At 38.1% G+C, this 26074-nt stretch overlaps 1 protein-coding gene across 1 annotated transcript in view; it reads right to left on the reverse strand.

The window, feature by feature from the left end:
• LOC122811104 (hatching enzyme 1.2-like) overlaps nt 1–24955 on the reverse strand; it is a 204082-nt gene extending 179127 nt beyond the window's left edge. The window contains exon 1 of the mRNA XM_044082681.1: nt 24834–24955. Coding sequence (XP_043938616.1) covers nt 24834–24899 — 66 coding nt within the window. The 5' untranslated portion in view covers nt 24900–24955. The remainder of the gene's footprint in view (nt 1–24833) is intronic.
• Between the last annotated feature and the right edge of the window lie 1119 nt (nt 24956–26074).

Genomic DNA, 26074 nt, shown 5'->3' on the forward strand with positions numbered 1-26074 from the left:
GAAGTTATGGAGCATGATTACAATATTTATTTGTTGATAAAGTTCAAAAGTACTTTTCAATGTGAGAAATTGGTTCTCATACTCAAGTGCATTTTCCTCATGGTAATAATGGTGAAAGCCTACATACTGACAAGATGAGAGAATATCTAACACTGAAGGGACCCTTGAAACATTAAGTAGCAGAATAAAGATGCTGGAAAACAAATTGCCCAACCACAACTAGAGTTTTGCTTACTCAAATCAGGTAATCTCTCTAAACAAATGAAAAATAGACAACTTCAAGTACCAGACAGGACAGCAAATGTTTTTGTTATCAGTCTGCCCAATTTAATCTAGAAATGGAGCTGCAGGACTTTTTAGAATGGCTTATGGAGGAACTAATGCACCTCCCTTCATTCTTTAGATCAGCTACTGAGAAAGTTCATAGAGTCAGCCCTAAGGACAGGAGCAGCTTGAAGACCCCCAGACTCATTCTTATGTCCATACAGTCAGCCAGTAAGTATGACTGACTGACTGCCAACAAAATCAAGATTTGAGTTATATGTGTGTGTGGTTTGCTGGATAGATAGATAGATAGATAGATAGATAGATAGATAGATAGATAGATAGATAGATAGATAGATAGATAGATAGATAGATAGATAGAGAGATAGAACACATCATTGTCAAAACCTAAAAGCTCTAGGATGGCTAGAATTTCCTACCCTTCTGCAGTTTAACCAGCTTATAGTAGCGCACAAAGTCCTCAACCAACCTGAAAATACCCCTGCTCTTAAAAACATTATCAGCCTCCATAGTGCTCTCAGGCCATTACGCTCATCTAATAAACTAATGGTACTGACCCAAAAATCCAACAACTCTGCAGGAGATGCTCTGTTTGCCAACTCAATTGGTAAAACTGAATCTACTTCCTGCTGACCTTACTGAGGAAACTTCACTACACCTATTTAAAATAGGCCTCAAAAATACTTTAAAATCACCCTGACTCTGCCCTTGCTCATAATCTTATTAGCACCTCCACTAAAATAAGTGTTCCTTCCTAAACTGCTTTTTAGCAATCTACCCATGCCACATTACATATGTATAACTGTACATATCGGCAGATGTTATCTGTTTGTAGCCTACGTTTACATTTTTTGATATATTTCCTGTGTTTAAAATGTTTAATATGCATTAATTGTCTCTGTTTTGTTATGTGAAATTTTTCTCCCCAGGCCTCTGCTGAAAATGGACATGTATCCAGTCGGATGATCCCAGTCAACAAATGTAAAATAAATAAAATAGATAGATACATAGATAGATTCATAGGTAGGTACTAGGCTATCAGCCCTAGGGCCCATACAACCTAGCCAAAAAATGTACCCTGGCTTTCACCACCCAAGAAATTTATTTTCCTGTGCCCCTGTCGAGCAGAGCAACAGAAGTGATCCCTGGGGTGAATTTCCCATTTCCCATCCAATCATCAAGATTTTTCTTGAAGACAGGAATCTATCCCTCCAGCATGTTCTGTTTATTGTGGTGACAAGGTTTAGGTCCCTAGAGCGTGTAGCTCGGAGGGATTGGGATTTCTTTAAGTGGAGCATGTCCAACAACTCTGGGTTTGACATAGCTTTGTATGTTAGGCAGAGATCGCCCCTGAGTAGTCGATATGCAATGGAGTAAAGCTGTAGTTTTTTGAGACGGTCTGCATAGGGCATCTGTTTGAGGCCAGTAATCCTCTTTGTGAGGTATTTCTGTGGTCTTTCCAGTTGTTGTAGTTATCTTGTGAAGTACATACCAAAAGGGGCGTTGTACTTTATAATGGATCTAATGAGTGATGAGCAGAGGGGAACAATGACCTTTTTTTTCTGGATAAGAATCCTTTTGTGATGAGATGAGCCATGTAGAAGGATTTCCTGACCACCGTAGCGATGTGATTATCAAAGGAGAGACTACTGTCCACCTGTGTCCCAAGGTCTCTTATCACATTTTCGGCATTAAGTAGACTACCAGCTATGTGGTAGTTCATGGGTACAGAGTTTTTACCAAAGGGGATGACAATACACTTTTTGGCATTGAGCTTCAGGCCATGGCTTTGACACCAGGTATCTGTCTCAGTGAGGCCCTTTTGTAGTTTGTCCACATCGTTAGGAGTTTCGATTATGGCTCCTAGTTTGCAGTCATCTGCAAACATTGTTAGCCAAAGACCTTATGTGTTGGCCTGCACTTCAGAGAAGTAGATACCAAACAGGAGGGGACCCAGGACTGAACCCTGTGGTACTCCACTTGTCACTGGTCTGATGTCGGATTTGGAATCCGCTACTTTCACAGTGTGGGTTCTGTCCATGAGCCAGTTGGCAACCCATCTTGTGACATAAGGATTTATATCTAGTTTAGTGGGCTTATCTATAATTCCAGAGTGGGGGATGGTGTTGAAAGCCTTGGTGAGATCTAGATAAGCTGTGTGAACCATTTTACCCTCATCTATGGCTTTGCTGACTGCTTCAAAGAAGTCAATCAGGTTTAGGAGACATGATCTGCCTTTTACAAATCCAAACTGGGTAGGGTCCAGAGTTTGGAGATTACCAATGTCTTTGTTTATGAGTTCCACGATGATACGTTCCATGGCCTTGCAGACCAGGCTCATCAGGCTAATGGGGCAGTAGTTCCCGGGGTCCGATGTGGCTCCCCCTTTGTGGAGTGGGATAACCATCGTGGTACGCCATTCAGTGGGTACAAAGCCTGAGGTGAGGCAATGATTCAACATGGTACTTAGGTAGGGTGCCAGTTCATTCTGTAGTTCATGTAGAACGCAGCCTGGGATATTTTCAGGTCCCATGGATGCTGTGTTCTTGGCTTTGGAGAGTGCATTTTTTTACCTGTGCACCCGTGATTATAGGAACTTTGCATTCTTCCGGTATAGAGATGGGCCCTCTAGGGTGTGAGAGGGGGGTAAAGTTAGCACTGAACCTATCTGCTAGGATGTTGGCAATATCAGTTGGTTCTGTATATTAGTGCCATTGTGCTGTAACTCAGAGCAGATCTGAGTGTTCCCATTTAGATTCTTGACATAGCTATAGAATGCTTTGTGGTTGTCTTTAGAGTCAGTGGCAATTTTGTTTTTGTAACTAGCTTTGGAGGATTTTATGAGGGGAACTCAGCTTCTTACTGAGGTTGACCAGGGAGTTCCTCCAGTCATGGGATTTTACTCTTTTTTTGCAACAGTTTCTTTCTTCTGTTGTAGAGTTTGTTTATGGTAGAGGACCACCAGATTGGCTTCCTTTTTTTGGAGGATAACATCTTGGTTCTATTAGGGATAGCATGATCCATGCACTCATGTAAGTGCTTATAAAGTGCATTTGTGTAGGATTCGGCAGTCATACCTCTATTGTCCGTCTGCATGGGTGTCATGAAGTTTGCCACGTCTGTCTTAAGAAGTGTGAAGTTGGCTTTGGAGAAGTTTTTTATGATGGTTTCCCTAATTGGGTCTGGGGGTGGGATGTGGATGTCTAGGCTGATTAACTTGTGGTTGGATCTGACCAAAGAGGAATTGACCTCTGGTGTGGAACACCGATTTCCCATGTTGGTAATGACCAGGTCTAGGATATTGCTGCCGCTGGTGGGGGTGTGAATAAGTTGATCCAAGGCAGTGGAATTTATGAATTCTAGAAAACGTTGAGTAAAAGAGTTGGTACATGAGTAGTTTTCCCAGTTAATGGTGGGGTAGTTGAAATCACCCATTATTAGGGTGTTGGGTTGTACCCTAATACTTTCCAGTGTATCAAGAAATGAGGAGTGTGAATCCTGGAGCATGGAGGGGGGTCTGTAGCAAGCTACAATTTGGATTGCGGTCTTGCCCAGAGTTAGTTGCACTTGGATAATCTCGGATGCATTATGCTGTGCAACTAGCCAGGAGGTGTGGATATCCTTAATGAATATGGACATGCCTCTGTCTTTAGTGCTTCTTTCTGGGTTAGGTGGCCAAAAGGTGTGGTATGAATTGAAGCCTGGTAATGCAGGGGTGCTCTCTGAATCTTTGAACCAGGTCTCTGTCACTGCACAGATGTCAATGTTCTCCATTTTAAGGAGTGCCTCGAGTGAATGCATTTTGAGGTTTAGACTTCTAGCATTGAGTAGCCTTACCCTCAGATTTTGCTTGCTTGTACCTGTTACGGTAGTGAATTTGTCATTTGAACCTTGCCTAAAAAGGCACTATAGGGGTGGCAAGAGCCTTAGCCAGTATCCGGAATCCTAAGGGTGACAGGTGCAGGCCATCTCTGGCAAAGCATTGTGGACTGTCAATCATGTCACTCCAGGCAGACAAATACTGGATCCTCTTAGAATGACACCAGAAGCTTAGCCAATTGTTGAAGTCAATCATTTTGTCCTTGTACTGTGGTATCATTCTGGGTGATGGCAAGATGCTACTCAGGGTTAGTGTCATACCTGCCTGGGATACAATATCGGAGAGCTCCTCCATGTCTCTTTTCATGTAGTCCAGGGAGGTGCGTCTCTGGTCATTCACACCAACATGGGCAATGACAGTGTCATATTTGTACTTATTGTGGAGTGACCTGAGTGCATGTGTTATGTGGTGGATCCTGGCACCTGACAGGCAGCTGACAGTAACTTTCTCCTTGTTTAGTCTAGTGAGTGGAACATCAGTGTGCCTGACTATAGAGTCACCTATGACTAGAGTGTTGGGTACGTTGTTATGCCTTATGGGCTGTGGTTGAGTGGCACACTGAGTTTGTGGGCTATGTGTCATTTGGGTTGCGTTGGGGGGGGGTGGAGTTTGCTTGAGTTTATGCTTTGGATGTCCCTGATGCTTGGGCAGGTTTTTATTGAGAGCCTCTGCGAATGTAGGTGTGTGTTTTGTGTTTCTATGTGTGTGTTTTGGTGATGTAGGTTTTGAGGGACTATGTGATGAGTGTGGTGTGGTGCAAGTGTTTACCTTCTCCTCTTGACTGTCTAGTCCAGTCTTGGGTGAAGAGAGCTTTGCTTCCAGTTTGGCTATATAAGTGCATCTCTCACAGGTTGTAGTGTTGGGTGGCAGGAGGAGAGGGTTGTCTGTGTACATGAGGCAATTGCTGCATTGCCCCAAGATGCCCAGATTCATCAAGTAGACAGGAGAAATCACTGGGAGCTGACCCTTAGACATGCCTGGATAAGTGCTTATTTATTAATTACTAAAAACTGCTTTCCACTAGACAAGTGAGGAAAGTTGAGTGCTGTAGTAATTTGCAGCTTATGTAGTGCTTACAATGAGTTCTGAACAAGTGCTGAGTTCAAAGAAACAGATTTGAGTGCTAAAACTAGAAAACTGGCTAGTTATAAGAAACAAAACTAAGCTAGAAGGCTTCCCTCCAAGACAGAAGGGCTTGGGGGCTCAGAAATCAGAATATGATCTCACTGCACTCAGTTGAGTGAGCAAATGAGATGGGCCCAGAAGGAGTATCCAAACACAAATTTACAAGAGGAGCGGGCAGTTTCAAAGCCACTAAGATTAACACCAAAACAGAAACAGGGACGGTGGGTGGGAAAACTAACTGAAGAGCAGAGTCAAAACTTCCAGTTCAGTTAATAACCATGCAACACAGTTAAATCAATTTAAATACTGTATTATTTGAAAAAAATGCAGATAAAGGTACTTAAATTCTCTTATATGTCCAGTTGAATACAGCTAGATGTTAGCCTGCCAAAGCTGAGGTTTTTAAGCAGAAAATATTTCAAACTGTACCATATAAATAGGCAAGGACAGGAAATCAAAGAATGTGGCTACCCCCACACCTGCAATTACTAACAAATAATAAAATGCAAGCAAGCAATAACTGAAGAACAGAGTCAAAATGTCCAGTTCAGTAAATAATTATGCAACACCATTAAATCAATTTAAATACTCTATTATTTGAAAAAAAGTGCAGATAAAGGTACTTAAATTCTCTTATACATCCAGTTGAATACAGCAAGATCTTAGCCGGCCAAAGATGAAGTTTTTAAGCAGAAAATATTTCAAACTGTACCACTTAAATAGGCAAGGACAGGAAATCCAAGAATGTGGCTACCCCCACACCTGCAATTACTGACAAATAATAAAATTCAAGCAAGCCTGTCCTTGCCCTTTTAAGTGGTACACTTTGAAATATTTTCTGCTTAAAAACCTCACCTTTGGCCGGCTAAGATCTAGCTGTATTCAACTGGACGTATAAGAGAATTTAAGTACCTTTAGATAAATATAAGTGGTTTGCTGAGGGCAGCATGATTATCACATAAAATTATTTTGGGACCTGGCCCTTACATGTAAGGTCTTCTCTCCTTAGTTCCTTAACTGCAGAAAAACTGAAGTTTCTTTCTCTCAAGATGGTTGAGTCTGGCATCAGTAATTTTCTGGTGTAATGATGTTTGCATTTTTGAGGTTCTTACTGTAATCAGAATGAAATTATGTGGTGCTTTGAAGCTGACATTTGGTAATGTGCACCAATATTACACAGTTCGAGGGACAGATTTTTCCCCAGTTTGTTTCACTTTATGAGTTCTGTTCTCATCTGATGGGTGTATAGGATGTTATATCTCCTTTATATAAATACCACTAAGCTCCCTACTTAGTCTTAAGGCATGGAAGTGAGATCTCTTTTAATACTGGATGAAGTTCAATCAGAGGCATTAGTTGGTGTGGAGTCTTTTATGCATTTGTTGGAGATTTTCTCAGTCAAGATAAGTGATAAATTAATTGCACAAATAAAAAAAGATGATTAAACAAATAAGGAGTGGTCATTCACAATATTGTGAATGGACAACTAATACTGTAATTTGCCAATTAATTTTTCTTAATGAGAACTTTCAGTTATATGGTAGCCTCACAAGATTTTAAGAGATCTCCTCAAGATGCATGCACTCGAAACTCTCCTTAGCATGGAGAACATCGATATCTGTGCAGTAACATAACCTGGTAGTACTGTGGTGCTCTCGGGAGCACCACAGTACTACCAGGTTATACCTCATACCATGCTTTTCGGCCCCAAAACTTGGACTGAACCACAAAAGGAGGGGAAGTATCGATATTCATCAAAGATACCCACACCTCCAGGTTGGTGGCAAAGCACGAAGCATCAGAGACTATCCATGTGCAACTAACAGTGGGTAAAACTGCCTTCCAGTTTATAGCCTGCTACAGACCACCCTCCCAAACCCAGGAACCCCACTCGGCCTTCCTGAGAACACTGGAGCATATGAAGGTCTCTCCAAACACCATTATATTGGGCGACTTCAACTACCCAAACATAGACTGGAAGCATTACTCTAGCTCCAACACCCTAGCCCAAAGGTTCTTAGAATTTATAAACTCAGATGCTATGGAACAACTTGTTACCACTCCCACAAGAGGGGAAAACATACTGGACCTGATCATCACCAACATGGGGACTCTATGCTCCAGACCAGAAGTGTATCCTTCACTGGTAAGATCAGACCATGAACTAATCTCACTGGATATTCACATCCCAACCCCACCCCAGAAAACCACAGTGAAAAACTTCTCTAAAGCAAATTTTACACTCCTCAAAACTGAGGTGGAATCCATCAAAGCCCCCGGGCCTGTGGAAAATACGGCCCAGACCACAGAATCCTTTATAAATGCATTCTATGAACACCTTCAGGAATGCATGGATCATGCGATCCCAAATAAAACCAAGACCCAGTCCTCCAAAGGCAGACGTCCTGTCTGGTGGACCCCAGCCATAAACAAACTATACAATAGAAGGAGGAAGCTACTAAATGATAGAGCAAAATCCCAAAAGGGAAGGCATCACTGATCAGTATTAGACAATTTTATGGGCACTCATAAAATTGTCTAAGGCCAGCTTCGAGAGAAAAATTGCACAGGACACTAAGGATAATCACAAGGCTTTCTTTAGTTATGTTAGGAACCTGGGTGATAATTCCCAGATATGCTCAGAATTAGTCCAAAATGACAAAAAATACACCGAACCCACAGACATTGCCAACATCCTAGCTGACAGGTTCAGCGCAAACTTCTCCCCCACCACCACCAAAAGGGCAAATATCTATCCCAGCAGAGTGCTGCCCCCCTGACATCTCAGATGCTCAGGTAAGATCCGCCCTCTCCAAAGCAAAAAACACAGCATCAATGGGACCAGATGGTGTCCCGGGCTGCATCCTACATGAACTCCAAGAAGAGCTAAACCCAAACATAAAACTACTGTTCAATCTCAGCCTTACTACAGGATATGTGCCCAAAGAGTGGCGTACAGCAACAGTGGTCCCTCTCCATAAAGGTGGTGCCTCAACGGATCCTGAAAACTATCGCCCCATAAGCCTGACTAGCTTGGTCTGCAAAGCTATGGAAAGGATCATCATGGACCTCATAAATAAAGGTATTGGGGACCTACAGGCACTGGATCCTACCCAGTTTGGCTTTGTTAAGGGCAGATCCTGCCTCTTAAACCTGGTTGATTTCTTTGAAACAGTCACCAAGGCCATTGACGAGGGGAAGGTCATCCAGACAGCCTACCTGTACCTCGCAAAAGCCTTCGATACAATACTCCACTCGGGCATTGTAGATAAGCTCACCAGCTTAAATATAAACCCCTATGTCACTAGATGGATTGCAAACTGGCTCAAGAACAGAACCCACATGGTTAGAATTGCTGGAGCCATGTCAGACACCAAACCAGTTACAAGTGGTGTCCCACAAGGCTCAGTCCTGGGACCTCTCTTGTTCGGTATATATTTCTCAGAGGTACAGGCCAACATGGAAGGACTGTGGCTGACCAAGTTCGCAGATGACTGCAAACTGGGCACCATAATCGACTCTCCAGCCGACACAAGCATCCTCCAAAAGGGCCGCATAGAAACAGACAACTGGTGCCAGAGCCATGGTCTCAAACTAAATGCCAAAAAGTGTATAGTCATCCCCTTTGGCAAAAACAAAGTGCCCACAAATTACCACATAGGTGGTAATCCATTAAGTACAGAAGAAGTAATTAGGTACCTTGGGACCCAAGTTGATAGCAATCTCTCATTTGACAACCACGTGGCCAAAGTGGTTAGAAAAACATTTTATATAGCCCACCTAATCATGAAGGGATTCACATCTAGATCAGGGGAGGTCATCGTGCCTCTTTACTCATCCCTCATCAGGCCCATAATTGAGTACAATGCCCCTTTTGGGATGTACTTTACCAGACGCCTGCAGCAACTGGAAAGACCCCAAAAGTACCTCACCAAGAAGATCAAAGGGCTCAAACAGATGCCATATGCTGCCCAGTTAAAGAAACTCCAGCTCTACTCAGTGGCATACCCGCCTATTCAGAGGCGATCTGTGCCTGATGTATAAAGCCATGTCCAACCCGGAATTAATGGACATGCTGCACCTCAGAAAATCCAAATCCCATCGAGCTACGCGCTCGAGAGACTTGAACCTCAGCACTGAAATAAATAGGACATGCTGGAGGGACAGATTCATAACCCAGAGGCTCCCTTCACTCTGGAATAAAATCCCAGTCCAGGTTAGGCAGAGTCCCTCATTGACTCTCTTCAAGAGGAATCTTGATGAGTGGATGGGAGATTGTAGGTTTACCCCGGGTATCACTTCTGTGTCACTGTTAGACAGAGGCACAGTATACTAACCTCGAAAAAGGGCATAGCAAAATAAATTTAAAATGGGTGGCGAAAGCCAAACACATTCTGGCTAGGCTTATAAATGCCCTAGGGCAGATAGCCTAGTATGAACCTATGAACCTATGAACCTATGAACAGCTCATGTTTTATATTTAAATTGTTAGACACTGCGCTTTTTCTGTTCTAGCACTAATGAACACTGAAGTATGTTCGGGACATACTACTGCTTTCTAAACATTCTCCATTTCATGGTACATACCTATGTTTTACTTTTATTTGACTTTGTTTACGTTCATGTTATCCAATGGATTAATTTATCAAGTAACATTAAGTCATTTATTATGATGTTGCACAACATGTACAATTTAGTTTCTGTTGTCTATGCATAGAGTTTTGTGGTATGTGTATGCTTGGAGGATCAGAGCCGTATGCATTCATACTCTTATATGGTATAAGTAATATAGTTGTTTAAACCAACAAGAAGAAAACAATAAATTTAGCAGAAAAAGTAATAATCAAGAACTAGTTAAAAAGCAAAGTGATTTTTTTTTAAATCATTAAGACCTCCTCAGATAAAACCTGACCACCCTTGAGACTCACTCATATACATGTGACTTATTGTTACCAATGACACAACATATCTAATTAAGCCACTTTTTTAATCCAGTTTATAAATAATGTATTCATATCTGACTGCAGTTATGCATTCAATGTTTCCCAATTTGCTACCCCTTTGCCAGGTTAGAGTAGCACCCTAAGTGGCTGCCCAGTTAACTGCATGCCTTGCTAATAACTATTGTTTGGAAACATATTAGCACTTTTCAGGAAGTGGGAGGTTAGGTGGGGTACAAAGGCCCTGATGTTGTGCTCTGGAGGGTAGGGTGTGAGTCACTGCATTGTTGTCCACTACTAGAGATTATGCTTCAAAGTATGACATTTCAACTAAATAAAATAAAAAAAAAAAACCTGCTGATTTTATGCAGCAGCTTGCTGGATGCAGCAAGAATTTGACATACTTTCAATCCAACAGTTTTAGGGAAAAAACAGGAGACATTTAGGTTCTTCCTCTTCTGTAAATGTCTGCCAACTGAACTTTCATGTTAGTCTTGAATTCTGGTGTGAAAGTAACGTTGAGGCAAATACTTTTGCTTTCATAAAAGCATGCATTATATATGGATTGCTTGCAAGTTCACAAGCCATTATTAAATAAATAATTACTATTGAGGACTATTAAAAAAGTGCTCCATCTAAGGATGTACTACCCCCAAGCTAACTTGGCAACATTCCTTTTGGCATGTGACTCTTATACCTCCCTGTGTAATTTTTTTCTCAGTCTGGGAGTGCTACACCTTTCAGCTAAGAGCAATATCTGACTTGTATCATAGCAGCGTTAATGACTACAATCTGCTTTCAGTAGACTGCTCTTGAAAAACTGGTTCAACAACCTACATTGCATTAAAGCATATGACTCTTGCTGTGTATGATAACTTATGTTCACCTGGGTATATTAAGTGCATTTACTAGTGTAAATCTGTAGAGCATTTTGTTAATTAAATCACAGTAGTAAACACGGTCAGGCATGTGGGGAGGTAAAACCGTGGGTATCACATTAAACTATTGCTGCGACATTGCACTGTTTCATTTCTTTCTTACTCAATTTTGAAATTTCTGAGTTGGTATCAGTCATAACATACATTCCATATGGAACAGAATGCTGAAGCCAAGTTGACACTTAGATAAAGCTATCTATCTATCTATCTATCTATCTATCTATCTATCTATCTATCTATCTATCTATCTATCTATCTGTCTATCTATCTGTCTGTCTATCTATCTATCTATCTATCTATCTATCTATCTATCTATCTATCTATCTATCCTTTGTTAACTGGGTTGGCCACTTTTCAGGGGAGGTTTGAGGTGATATTTGGCCAGGGCATTGGGAAAATTCTACTCTTTTTGATAGAATCCAAGGGATCTTTTACATCCACCTGAGCGACCTGCAACTCAAGCAGATGACACCTCAGCTTAATGTCTCCTCCAAAGGGTGATGGGCTCAGGTGTGTAGCACCACTTTTATGCTGCACTGCAGTGTCAGCAGCTGATCTACTTGGTGTGGGAAAAAAACCCACAACCTTCTGCACCAAAAGAAAATGTGCTACCTGTTTTGTCACTGACACTACAATCTATTTTTCCATATTGACATATTCGCCTGTAACCTACAGGGCTGGTCATTTCTGCTGTGAGAACCCCCAATGGTGTCACTGTGATTGTTGTATCATTGTGGTTAGCCTATATACTGAAGCACAGATGGTAAGTGCTGGCTTAGCAGTCCAGGCTAAGTTAAATTGAAAGGTGGCATGATGTGGTGGCATGTTTTAGCACTTAAATAGAGTATCAGTAGCTCCCTTATTAAAATAATAATTTTACAGAGTGTGACTGCTAGAAATGGAGCAAGCACACTGTCATTGTGAGTTACAAAGTATACAGCTCTTAATGCAAAACCCATTACCTAATCTGACTGTTAGGAGATTCATGCACTGCAGTCATTAACTAGCAACCTAGGTAATTCACTTGTGCTCATTATGTAAAATGGTATCGTGCCCTGTTCTATAATGTATTCATATGTCATCTGGTAGAACTGGAGGAAAAAACAAAGATTCCTTACAAAGTGAATCAAAGTGCTTCAAGGGTTAACTTATAGCCGGTAACTACAACTCTCACTTCTTGGTATCTTATTGCCTTCTTAGAGGACACATGCCTGACATAAAGAGCATTATAGGGCACTTACTATTCAAAACTCATAAGTTTCAGTACAGGTTCTGTTGAACATATGAAACTATATAAAATGGCATTTCTCTGTCATACATTTCATATTTGTTACATCATTATATAATTGAGAAAGAGAAGAGAACCAGCTAGTATTTGATTAATAAAATAAATCACACACACACACACACACACACACACACACACACACACACACACACACACACACACACACACACACACATACACACACACACACAAACACACACACACGTCTATATCTAGCCACAACTTCTTTTCCCATTTTTGCACATGGGGGTCAGGATGTAACTTCAACAGTGACAATTATCTACATCCAGTGTGTGTGTGTGTGTGTGTGTGTGTGTGTGTGTGTGTGTGTGTGTGTGTGTGTGTGTGTGTGTAAGCTATAAGAACTGGAGCATGCATTGAATACATGTCACCAAAGACACAGCCAATCCATTACCACTCTGGGATGCAGTAATATCAGTATGGCACACAGTGTGCCCACTTATGAAATGGAAGCTTTTGATGTAGTGATTCTGTGGGAACCTATTATATTTATTCACAAACATATTTTGCATATTCCTGTTACCTATTCAGATTGCTTGCACTTCTGAACCTTTTTCAAGCACACACTCTCTCTCTATCATACACACACACACACACACACACACACTCACACACACACACACACACACACACACACACACACACACACACACACACACACACACACACACACACACACACACACACGCGCATGTACCTCGATAATAAAAGCAGTTGAATGACACCCCACAAACACCTTTGTGAAAATCTCAGAATACAAGGTCTAAAATGGAAATCTAGCATCAGAGTGCAACCTGATAAGAGATGAAATCTCACCGTTATGATGAATAGAGCGACGGAGTTGTCCTACCACAATGATAGGTGTGAAACAATCAGGCATTTTAAAACTCTTGTTTTGCTTTTACACACACACACACACACACACACACACACACACACACACACACACACACGTGATAATACATAGAGAAGAGTACCAACAAACATGCTCAAAGTAGAATAAGCCAATCAGGCATTTGGCTTCTTACATGCCCTGTTAATTTTGCTACACCTAGCCTGAAACTCCCTACTTCCAGTAATTGATACAACAATCACTGAACCATTCCCTGATTTGTTCAAGGGAGTTCAATACTCTGTAATTAGCTACATTAAAGCCTTTAGGAGGTGTGTGCTGTGCATGTTACCATTTTTCCCTTTCAGGAATGAATGCTGGAACAGTTATTAGTTACCTTTTAATATTCTAAAATAAATGTTGTAGTCATTATTTAGTATTTTAATAACAATACAATTTTATCATTTTAAAATATTTGGATTGCAAATAAAAAGATGCAGAACAAAATAGCCATACCTCTCATCTGTATCTGATTTTGTCTCATCCTTTTACCTCACATATTATAAAATGTGTGATTTCTTGGTAAATTATTTAAGACTGCAGTCAGTCAATAATGTCATACATTAGAATTGCATGCTTCTTGTTGTTCATAAAATGCATGTTAATGCAAAAATCTGTTGTTTTATTAACGTTTTAAGTAAACTGGGGTAAACTTTAAATATTGTCCCATTATTCTTGGCTTTTGTCCCTCCTTCTTGAACAAAGAAATAGAGAACTATACATAGAAGGTGTCACCAACTGTCCCTGGGAAGGAGACAGTCCTTTGACTATGTCTCATGGCTTTCCGAGTCTACTTAGGTAATACTGGCACACAATGAAGATAGTGTGAAAACCTATCAACCTAAGCCTCCACAAGTAGCAATGGTAGCTTCCCAGGCTCTCTCACTTCTTGTAGGGGCCCCATTATTGCCAGAGTGGGAAACCCAATGACTGAGATCTAGAGAGGTTAAGAACCTTGAAGAACCATTAAACAATATGCTTGCAGATGGCACAGTTGGGGATAAATGGAAATGACCTCACTAATAAAAAAAAAAAATCATTTATTTCTCAACATGGCAAGGGGTCCTTCCTTTGCAGCCTGCAACTAATTTTGTCAGACAATGGTCAGCACCATTTTTTTGTCTAATCGCACAGTTAAAAAGAGAGTATTATGGACCATGTCCAAATGTGCATGGAGGTAATCTGTCTAAACTACTGAATGTTGAATGATTTCTTCCTCTTGGCAGTTCTCATCAGTGCACAAACACACTTAGGAGTTCACTCTTGCTGCAGGAACCAAACGTTCTACTATACTTCCCCCTGGCATTTAAAACCCTGTTTTTATTTATGCTATTTCTCTCATTTCCTGTAATATGGAGTCAGACAGTTGTATCAAATGCAGCACTTAATCATTTTTAAGTTTATTTATTTATTTATTTATTTATTGACATTTGTTTACCAGGAAAGTCCACTGGGCCATGCTAGCCCATTTTCAGTGGAGGCCCGGGGAGAAAAGCTCCCAGATGTATAGAAATTCCATACATTATTCAATAAATTTTCAGGGTTCATACACCTTTCCTGTATAGCTCTTCCTATGAATATCCACATATCCAAACTCCAGAAAGGGAACCGTACTGGCTGGGCTACCCCCCCCCCCCCATGCTACTATCTCCACACACTTCCATGAGGTTAAATTAAGACTTTATTTACATTCCTGCAGGTGCATCATTGGACAACATCACTACATTTTTGCTTTTTTACCATCATCTGTATTCAGTAAGGTTCTTGCAAAGTACTTGGATGGGTGCACCTACCTGTCCTTTGATTATAAAGAAAAGACAGCTCTAGCAAGGGGTGCTATCACTTCACATCCAGAGGTCTCTGTGACAGATGCTCAGTACAAAATCTCCCTTTCCTGTGCTTTCCCTCAACATGGTGGTGATACAAGCAATAAGGGGGGGGGGTCAAGAACTGCAGCACCCTAAAAGATACCCCACTACAGCAGCAGCATCACATTTGCCACTGCCACAATAGGTCTCTGACTTTTAAAAGTCCCTAGGGGCAATTAAACATGAAATACTCACATGATTAAGAAAGTAGAACTTTCTTACAGTAGGAGCCTAAATGGCCAGAGAAATAGCAACTCCCACTCAAATCTGCTGTTGTGCTTTACTCTGACCCACCATAAGAAAGCCGTTATTTCCAAGTGTGACTCATATCAGTTTTGTGGGTTACCTTTGCCCTACACCCACATCCTAGTCAGCAACAGCAGCCAGGAGTGCATTAACTGAATTACCCATGTCTGACAACTAAAGTCACAGAGCCATGCTATGCAATACAGAATCACTTCAAGGAAGTGTTTCCTTGCAAAAAATAATTTTATATATGTATATATAAATATATTTAAATATACTTGTATTACTGGGGTAGTGCACTCATGTATTTGACCATTTGCAGGCACAGGTCTGTTGATGAAAGACATATTATCATAGTTTCATTGTACCTGCCACAACCTTTCCATACACATATCTTGTAAATGCCTGCTTCTCCACAGAAGTCATCATATATATCATCTATCATTTCTTTTTTTAACTGCTCTAGATTTTTTTAAAACTTTTTTTAGGTCAACATCCTGTTATGTGACATTCTCTAGTGCTTAATAGTAATAGTATGTAAGCACAGTGCAAGAAAGAAAGAAAGAAAAAGAAAAATGTATTTCTAATTTAAATATACAAAATGCAAATTGAATTACTTTAATGTTTGTTGTCTGAAATAGCAGGGCAGCTCTTTGACGTTCCTTTAGGAAACTGATATGGGCTATTATTGTATGCAGAGATGAAGCAAGTTGTACTTTTATGAATATATTCATATTTAGCTATTAAAATGACAAACTGTGTCAGAAAAAAAAACTATATACCAAAGCAAAGCTATATGTGAGACAAGGAAAAGGGAAATGCTTTAAAAAGGACTGATAGAATTAGAAATTCAGATAATTAAGTATGCACAATTACTTCCTACACATGAATCAAAATAAAAGGATGCAAACAGAAGTGCAAAAAGAAAGTATATGCAGGCAGAGAAAGTAATTTGGCACTTGTGAAATCTGGACTAGTATGCCAGTTTCAGTGATGGGGGGGGGGGTGTTCCCCAGTGACCAATGTTTTGCTGGCAAGATGGATTCTGCAGGATCAACAAGATGGCCAGCTCTCTTACCTTCATGGATGCTTGCTGATATCACCACAAGAGTGAATGTGGGTGAGGTCAAAAGGTAGATCCTTGCACAAAAAGGAATTCTAGAAGCAGTCAAAGAATGCACATTTTTACAGTGAAGAAAGTCGATGCACATGAACATGCATCTGCAAGTAACTGTCAGACCCTGGAAGCACTGCAGGCAATACTCACAGCTGGGTCCCACAGTTGGTTAAAGCATATCATGAAATTAGAAGCCTTTGCTAATGATAGCCATCTAGATGATGGTCCATTATCCTCACTGCAACCCTCACACATTTGGTTGTCAAAAAAGGTAATTTCCCTTGGAAAAGGGAGCCCCAGAGGGGGTATGTGTGCACTAATGGACTTAAAGGAGGGTGGTAGTACTGACAGCTGGTAAGATCTAATGGTTTCTAAGGGCCTGGCCCAGAAAAAATAAAACAAAAATATCAAGCAAAAATGACTACTATACGAGCTGGTGTAATTATTTGTTTTATGTCAGACTGGATTGAAGGAAAAGTAGAATGCCTGCTGTTGTCACCTGCTGGCAGGTATCAGCTGAATCCCTAAATTATGCTGACTTTCTGTTTATAATACACTTGCAATTTAGTTTTCCTATTTCTTGCCTTAATATTTAAAGTAACACTGGTCCTACGCAAATGTCCCCAAAGTTGTATTTACCATGTGAAAACCTTTAAATAGGTGATGAACTGAGCAATGCAAGTTAACAATGAAACAATCCCTTACAGTACTGAGGTTCCACAGTTGCCCTGGAACTGACTAAAAAACTGATCACAAAATAATGAGCTGTACCGTGGCCGGATTAATAATATATTCATTAATTGTACCATGGCCGGATTAATAATATATTCATTAATTGTACCGTGGCCGGATTAATAATATATTCATTAATTGTACTGTGGCCAGATTAATAATATATTCATTAATTGTACCGTGGCTGGATTAATAACATATTCATTAATTGTACCATGGCCGGATTAATAATATATTCATCAATTCATGTAAATGAAAAGGCACAACAAACCTTTTAAAACAAAGAAGACAAGCCCCAGACGCATCAGCTTGCATGTTGGAAATATGAGCATTTTTAAATACAAATTCGGACTCCCAGTAGCTGGGGGAATAATAGAGGTGGCCCTGTAGCATTCAGACTTGAAGAGTTAGAACTTATATGGCAAATTAAACGACGCAAGTAATGTTCCAGGTTTGAATGAAAACAATTCCATCAGTAGTGTTCTAAAACTGAAGAGTTTACAGAGGTAAAGGAACCACTTAGACTTGTTTTATTATTAAAAGTCTTTTTATGTTTTGTGCCCTTCCCTCTCTTTTTTCTTATTTTTATATTTTAATTAATATATTAAGTTAATTTGCCTTGCTTTTATGTGTTTATATGATCTTGCTTTTTAAAAGTAACTATAAGTAATGCATTTTGTATTTAGATTCATCTGTATTCATTTCTATGATAGTGTACCTTTAAATAGTTAAATACTTAATTGTTTTGTGGTGGTTAGTGTAAATGTTCTAGCAACTTGATTTTATCACTTCTGATGAAGTCTGCATTGATAGCAGACGAAAAGCGCTTTAAGTGATAGTTGTGTTGAATTTATTAAACCTCAGTGTGGAAGCTGCTGCGTCTGGGACTTGTCTTCTTTGTTTTAAAATATTCATCAGTTCATGGCATTTGAAACCCATGCAGAATACCTAGAAATTCCAGCATAGTAGTTTTATCGCAGTCCATAGGGGAACGTGTAAACCAGTATGCCGAACATACCACAATATTACTAATGATTTTTTTTTTTTCAAAACAGGTTTATTGTTTTAACATATAAGAGAAATATCATAACAATTTTATACAAGTAATTAAAAATAGGTATTATTATAATATTCAACAAAACAACTAAAGTATTTACAAAGACATCCACTACAATCAGATCAATTAATTAAACTAAAATACCATGCTATTGAAATTAGAATTTTTTAACAAATTTTGTAAATTATCCCATACAATATAATAAGATGTTTTTCTATTTGTTCTTGTCCTAATTGTGTTTATTTCCATATGGCACACTATATTCATAACATTTTTAAATTCATTGAACGAAGGAGGTGTATCTGAAATCCAATTTCTAGTTATTATTTTCCTAGCCACTGCTAGAATAGACCATAACAAGGGAAGCTTAACCTTTTTAACACTTTGAGGTACAGGTGTGTTGAATAATATAAGAGATTTAGAAATAATGAAATTATCTGTAAAAAGAGCCTGCAAAAATTCATTAATTGACTTCCAGTATTCTTTCAATTTTATACAGTCATAAAACATATGAGCCCAGTCAGCATTAATTTCTACATTACATCTCTTACATAAATTATCTTTATTATTTATTTTATTCATCATCAAAGGTGCATAAAAACTAATGATTTTTTAACAGCGAATATGACTTAGAAAGTAGGAAGGTAAGAGGTACTAGTTATTTTCTTCATTCGTTTATTTTTGCATGATAAGTGAGATTGGATCTAATCTGTGACCTAAAATGAGTGGGGGTACACTGCATTAATTCCATTACTGGGAATCAGGACTAGATAAGCAAACATTTTAAAAGAAAAAATGAAATGAAAAGTATTGTAATGACAGCAGTAAAACTTTGTTCAAATATAATAAAAGATTTTTTTTTAAAGATGATGCACACTTGGAAGTTTGATTGAATGTGTTTCCTATCTGCCCTTGTTCTTCCAAAATTAAGCACATTAGTATTAAAAAGGTTGTCACACCATAAACCCAATTAACAGCCCTTCTAAATATTTTTTAGCTGTTATTTTTTTAATTTGTTATACATTACTGCTACTAATTGTGTATTTCACAGAAGATGCCATTTCTTCTGTATCCATTTTAGATATTACTTTAATGAAAATCCAGTTACAACAAATAAGTATGTACTCAATGAAAAAAATAACCTGGCATTTGTTGATAGATTTAGGTCACTTACCAAGTAGTTGCAAAAATGTTTTGTTATCAACTCTGCATACCGATTGCCCTCTTAGAGATAGTGGTCTGTCCTTCCTGTGGGTCTCTGTGCAGCAAGGCAACTCAGCTGAGAAACCTGATGAAGGAAATATCTAATGCCGTCTACCTACCCACCCACTTAGAGCACGGATTTGGAGAGTAATGCAAAAGGCACATGTTATACAAGCACCATATTCTTTTACTAAATCTCTGAAATAAGAAGTAATAATGCCAAATGGGGTAGCAATAGAGAGAAATGCCAGACCACCAAGGAGCATGATAAATCCTGTAGCTCTATGTGAAGAACCACTCATCCTATACATACGTCACAATCTTTAAGGTATTATTTAACTCAGAAAAAAGCCAGAGGCATTACAAAATTGCAAACAAATATATATTTTATTTTATTGATTATGAAACAGTAGTAGTAGTAGGTTGTTGTGGTCCTTTTCATGATCAGAATGCACATCCCCATAATGCATTCATATGTACAACACAAAATATGCTTTCTTTTTCTAATTCTTAAACATGAGAATGTGGTGTGGCCCTAAACAAAGCCAATTCCTTATTACGAAACTAGTTATATTCTCTTTCAAAACATGGTTTGCTACATTGCATATTCAAAGTCAGTGGTTATTTCAGGAAAAATATAATTCGTTACACAGATATTTCAAGGAAATGGTATAATTTATGAAAAAGGCTTGTATTCTATTATTTTTATGGGGAAGTGAGTGGCCAAGCAAGATGAAAAGATAACAGTATTATAATAATGATATTTCATGCACATGATTTTTAGTGCTTTTCTTTGCCTTTCTTTGCCTTTTATTTAAAATAATTTTATATTATAAGGATGATCTTTGCATGTAGAATGTGTGTCTGAATTTACATATCATGGGACTAGGGCTTCTTAGTACAAAACATGATTAGCAACTAGAAAATTACACCCACATCTGATTCTTTAGTGCTACAGGGATAAAAGGTAGCTTTGATTGAACGATTGTATTCATGGGATTATATACAACAATGCACACTCAATGAGCAGGTAACATTATTTGGCTTGTTTTAGTTTGTTTGTATGCAATTTTTTATATTAATTGATTTTTTAAGTTTTAATCCTTTATGTAATTTATATATTTATTATTTGCTTTATGTCTGAATGCTGTTATATGTGTGTGTGTGTGTGTGTGTGTGTGTGTGTGTGTGTGTGTGTGTGTGTGTGTGTGTGTGTGTGTGTGTGTGTGTGTGTGTGTGGAAAAAAAGACCTAAACACAGAGAGGTTGAACTTGAAGCAGGCACTGCAAAGACAAATTCTGCTGCATGTTTCAAACTAAGTTGGTATATATAAATAAGAATCTGAACCCCAGAACAGAAGTTGAAGAAGGTCTTGCATAACATATCCCTTGTCCCTGAAACCACAGCATGCCCTACAACTGAGAAATATAATTAATGAAACCTGTATGCTAATAAGTTTATGATATAGTAAAATATAATACTTTCATGCAGCATGCTAGTAAGCACTGAATAAAAGATACCCTGTAAGTATTATATCACTATATTCAACATCCACATCATTCAAAACGAAAATTATATTACAGTTTATGGTACTGTCAAAAGTGAAACACAGTATTGCCATCTCCAAAGTTCACTAATGTATGAAAACTATGTGTCCCATTAATGAGCACTATTATGCTCTAGCAGGACCACGCTACCCTGTTCAAAGAAAATGCATGCTAAGTGCATCCTCATGGTGTTTCTGTCCAGCCTGTTGCAGTTACCTGTGCCAGTGAGTGATTAATAGTGAAGTTCATCTGGGATCATGGCTCAACAAAGTCCACAGACCATCCCACCTAGCCACTTAATAAACAAATGAGTACAATTAAGGAACATAATACTAAATTTTAAGATACCAGAAACATTAAACAGTGATTTCTACATGAATATGATAACACTTCTGAAATGCAATATTCAACATTTCATAAGGATATATGTCCCACCTACTGTACTACCATTGACAAGGACTGCTAACTCCATTTTATCAATGTTGTAGTGTAGTATTTTTCCCAGCTCAGAAATATATGCATGTACTTCAGCAAACTCTCAGTTACAGATGTCAAAAATAAAAACATCAGCCTCTGATCCATTGCTCTTTGCTAGACCCACTTTTATTTATTGTTATGGTTATTCTTACTGTATTTTAAACCTGCATGAACATAATATGATCAAACAACTCTGTTCTCTAGTCCCCTCATCTGATTCTGCCCATGTTAGCAATATTGTCTCCGGTTGCATAGAGTTAAATAATGAAAATGGTCCATTGAATTCCATGCTCTACTCCAGTTAACAAATGTGTAAATAAATAAACAATATAATTAAAATTTATTATATAGACTGCTTGATTCACTATTAACCTTTTTTCCCTACTTAATGGATAAGGTACATTTCTGAGCTAATTAATATTCTGCACCTCCGAAGCCACCTTATATATCTCATACATTAATTAAAAACATTACCATTTCTAATTACTGACGTCTCAAAATGCTGTCTACCCTGGCTTACCTCCCTCTATGTAAACAAATGCTTTATTATATTACCCCATAAGTTATTTTAATTTCTCCCTGGCTGTCATTCATGGAGAGGATAAATCTAAGCCAGTATTGTATGTGGAACCATCTACAATGCTATTTTTACTGACCTGCAATGCTAATTCACGAGCTTAAAAAATAATGTGAAAATTTGTTCAGTTTTTGTCAAAATTATGACCATTTTATAAGTACATTCCACACAAGTAGCTACACAGTAACATTCTCTAACTAATTTATATCTGCAAAACTGAGAAACTTTATTTATATGGAAAGAATTAAGTTTGTAAGGTGGTGACTTCATATAGAAAAAAAATGTTCTCTGAAGTACAGTAACTGCAGAATTTCTTATAAACTTAGGGTATGCAGAGGGCACTACTGGCTTGTATAGCTCAGCACCCATTTCCATTTTTTTTTGTAGAATTACGGTTTAGTTTGTTAAGCTTTATAGTTTCATTTCAACAATTTCTGTTGGTGATGGATATGCCCACATTCCATCATATTCCTAGTAACTCCTAATTATCAGAAGTTAACTTATGAACTCACTAGCATATGCAGTATATATTTAATTAATACACTTTAAATGTGTGATGTAATCTAGGATGATGTTTTATATATATAATTCTTGTATTTATATATATTTCTTAAAAATGGGAGTTGTGACATCTGCTGATGCACTATATTCAAACCAGACAAACCAGACAAATTCAGACTTCAAAGAGGTGTCATTTTCTCTAAATTTGCCAAAAAAAGGAAAAAGGCAAATAACTGGAAGTATCTTCTATTTACTTGAGTAATGACAATCTCAGATGTACCTATATTAAGTATCAGTGTGTATGGGGTGCAGGGGGCCTTCCCCTATTCCCACAATTGTCCATTTGAGAGCTACTGACCACAATTGTATGTACTCCTGGTAGAATATTCATTATTTTGAGACCCCTTTCGTTAACAACATTTTCACAGATAAAGATTGTTTGGACTGTTTTGAACAGCTGTTGTGGCCTAGTCTATGCATACCTTCTGTCCTGCCCTATTTTGGTTCCATAGCTGCTTCAGGAAGGCTATCACATGCATCCATGCATCTCTTCCAAAGAGTGCTCATCAGATGTAACTCAAAATCCTCTCACCCCTCACTACTGCATTTTCACACTGCTGTCCACCTTCATATCATCTGGTGTAACTATCACAGCATATATTTCTTTTGTCCAGTATCGCACAACATTATACAGTCTTCCTCTGTTTTTTTTTTTACTATATAACTAAAGTGCATTACACTGCATTGACTATAATTTACCGTTTATCTGATTATTCTTCTGGGCTGGTCCTTTTTCATCCTTTACCTCACTTGTTCTGAAACTTTGTTGTACTTTGTTTTTTGCCACCCAACAAATGGCATTCACATGTTTCTTTTCTTGAAAATGAAGCTGGGCAACTGCAGTGAATAGAGTATAAATGCCTATAAAGATAGCTTTTAATACTGTAACATGAGAACTGCCTCAGATATGTGTAAAATCCAACTGCAGTGCATTGTGTGCTAACAAATTTAGTAAAACAATGTAAGAATTATTATATGCTAGGTGAGAACCTTAGTGGTATGCACTATTATCTATAACAGAACCAACTGTCTAGATGTATTACTCTTTTTATCTTTTAGGTAAATGGAAATGTGACATTACTATAATGAAAAATAGAAGCATGGGTAATGGATAGCATGTATTTATCTCGTTCACATTTATAAACAAAGTTTAACATATAAGGAATACAAGTGAATGTATTTCTGCATTTTTGACATCATGCTGACCTAGTCCCATAATGCCATGAGAAGTCAGCGCCTTAGTGACGATTTTGATAAATAATGCAAAACATACTTATCAAGCAAGGTATTTAATATACCTTTTTTTCCCTTGTGCCTACTTCCAAATTAATATGAAAAGACAGTAAAGAAAAAGAAAAAATCGTGGACATACTACATAATTTAAATGGTTAGAGGAGAAAAGTACTTCAAGACATGAAGAGAAAAATGAACCTCAACAAACTACAGTAAGTCAAATATGATATGATATACTTTTACTTACAGCACAAAAGTATGGCAATTGCAGACAAATGCTTGCCATTTCCCAGGGCTGAATGAGATCTGCTCAATTCAGTTTTATGTATTTTAAAATTGAAATGTTTGACTATGTGAGAGACGAAGTGATTTATATTAAAGGAAAGTGTGTTATGGTATTTAACATGTATGTATATATATATATATATATATATATATATATATATATATATATATAAGTTTTTTTATTCTTACATGTTATTTTATATTATATTGTATGTGCTAGATTATATGTTTTATACTATAAACCACTGACATAATTACATGGTCTGAATAGGGTATCAGACATGACAGGGTTAACAATTTTGCTGGGGTGGTGAAGGCAATTGGATTGCAATGATCAGATTATTTAGGTTAAGTTAAAATAAAAGTGTTATTTTTACATATATGGTTTTATCTGAAGAAGTCCCATCACAGAGTGGGACGAAAAGCACTTAATAAAACAGTTATTTAGAGTGGTATGTGTTGGTTCAGGCGTCTACTTTTGTGCTGTATTGTGTTCTTTGCCAAATTGTCCTGGTTTCTTGTGTGAATACTTTTACTTACCTATGGTGTACTGTTACTTACCTTGATTGGATGGCTTTGCACACAGTAAAACAAGACAGTGGTGAGAATCAGCTTTCGGAATTCCATGTCTCAGCCCGACAAGTATGCCTTTTAGCACCCAATAGATACTCAGAGTGACCATTCCTTTATTTATATCTTTGAGTAGTTGTGAAATTAGTGGTTTAAACCACATATTTATGACACACATTTACGATTAGATGGTATAAGCAGAAAACTTGCACAATACTGCCATCTCATGTAACCAAGATGCAGAAAAAGAGAGATAACAATGAGGACTCTTAATGTTATTAATATTGCCTGACAAGCAAAGGATATTAGTCATCTAACAGTTGCAAAGAAAGGTAGATCAGAAGGACTGGACACCATTTTCTCTTCTGTTAGATTTGTTTCTAGAAATGTCTAATATCTCACAACCCTTAATAAACTATTGCATTTAACTGAAATTATCACAGCTGTAAAGTACATTTTGCTATTAATCTGTTCCATTTGTTGGCTTGTTTCTACCTGACATGTATGCACAGCTCAGTAGAACATGTAAATGGCCACAAACACATCCAAAAATGTGCCCTGAATGTGGCTATATATAAGTAATCTAAGGTGGTACACTGAAAAGAAATAACATTTTATATTATATTAGTTCAAAGCCTTAAAGGTACAAAAATGCAGTCCCATTAAAAAGAGCTGTTAGAAGATGTGTTCCTGAATGGAGAGGAATGGAGAAAGAAAACAACATTACACAGGTTACTGAAAGAAAGGAGAACAGATATGCGAGATGTATGTGAATAGGTCAACTTCTAGTATAATATTACGAGGCCTATCACAGGCACTGTAATGGAGCTAATTCCACATTCACTGTTGACACTACCTATGCAGTATTGACACTGTGTCATTATATACCTGTGGATATTTACACATAAATAATGCTGAGTCTACATGACTACTTAACAGTAACTCCTCAAATTTTATAGGGCCCACACTAATATGTCTCAGCCTGACACATCAACTCCAATCAGCTCCTGAAACAGAAATACTAACATATGTTAGACAGCAAAGCCAGTTGAGCGAGGTCCAGAAAGTCAATAGCCATAAATACAAAGGGTTAACAAAACCGCTCATTACTGTAGCTAGCAGATGTGCCACTTTAAGGGTAATCAGCATATATGGATAAAAATGTATTTCTTTCTATGCTTTCTTTTTCCCTAGTCAATCCTTGATGGAATGGTAAATGGCTGTTTTTTTTC

This window comes from Protopterus annectens, chromosome 9.part0 (assembly GCF_019279795.1).
Source record: "Protopterus annectens isolate FY-2018-M chromosome 9.part0, PAN1.0, whole genome shotgun sequence".
Lineage (NCBI taxonomy): Eukaryota > Metazoa > Chordata > Ceratodontiformes > Protopteridae > Protopterus > Protopterus annectens.